Source organism: Myotis brandtii, unplaced genomic scaffold, assembly GCF_000412655.1.
Source record: "Myotis brandtii unplaced genomic scaffold, ASM41265v1 scaffold517, whole genome shotgun sequence".
Taxonomy (NCBI): domain Eukaryota; kingdom Metazoa; phylum Chordata; class Mammalia; order Chiroptera; family Vespertilionidae; genus Myotis; species Myotis brandtii.
Genome location: NW_005369706.1, coordinates 1,248,000 through 1,248,867, shown reverse-complemented (window position 1 = coordinate 1,248,867; position 868 = coordinate 1,248,000). Strand labels below are relative to the sequence as shown.

The 868-nt window shown below is 63.0% G+C and overlaps 1 protein-coding gene across 1 annotated transcript in view; it reads left to right on the top strand.

Annotated features, from left to right (window-relative positions):
• WNT1 (wingless-type MMTV integration site family, member 1) overlaps nt 1–388 on the top strand; it is a 3,196-nt gene extending 2,808 nt beyond the window's left edge. Inside the window, exon 5 of the mRNA XM_005877349.1 lies at nt 1–388. This exon is cut by the window's left edge and continues 26 nt beyond it. Coding sequence (XP_005877411.1) covers nt 1–337 — 337 coding nt within the window. The 3' untranslated portion in view covers nt 338–388.
• Nucleotides 389–868: the final 480 nt, after the last annotated feature.

Below are 868 nucleotides of genomic sequence, written 5' to 3'. Positions count from 1 at the left end.
CAACCGCGGCAGCAACCGTGCCTCGCGGGCGGAACTGCTCCGCCTTGAGCCGGAAGACCCTGCGCACAAGCCGCCTTCACCCCATGACCTCGTCTATTTCGAGAAATCGCCCAACTTCTGCACCTACAGCGGACGCTTGGGTACAGCGGGCACTGCGGGGCGCGCCTGCAATAGCTCGTCGCCCGCGCTGGACGGCTGTGAGCTGCTCTGCTGTGGCCGGGGCCACCGCACACGCACGCAGCGCGTCACTGAGCGCTGCAACTGCACCTTCCACTGGTGCTGCCACGTCAGCTGCCGCAACTGCACGCACACGCGCGTCCTGCACGAGTGTCTGTGACTCGCTGCCTGGACTCGCCCCCCGGAGCATTCTCCTCAACGCCCCCCCTCCCCCCGCAGATTCGCTGGCACCTAAGACCCTGATACGCACTCACCCAGTCTGTCCATTCACATCCCCGAGATTCTTACGTTTCCTCCTCCTACCTGGGGACTCCTGAAACCACTTGCCTGGGGCGGTAGGAACCTTCTTGCCATCCTGATGGACCTGCCCTGACCTACCTCCCTCCCTCTCCGCGGGAGACCCCATTGCACTGCCCCCTGCTTGGCTAGGAGGTAAGAGAAGGATTCGTCCCCTCCCCCATGGCGAGTCAGCTCTAGACGGATACCACGCCGTCGACCTCCCTGCCTCTCTCCCTCCCATTTTAACTGCGTTTTCTCCCAATGCCTACACGCCCCTGCCAAGGGTGCAGACCCTGAACACTCACATGGGCATCAGGGCCTTTCTCCTCCCCACCTACAGCTGAAGCAGGAGGTGCCGGGGTGAAAGGGCAGCTGCAGCTGTGGTGATATGGAAAATGAAGTTGGGGGACCC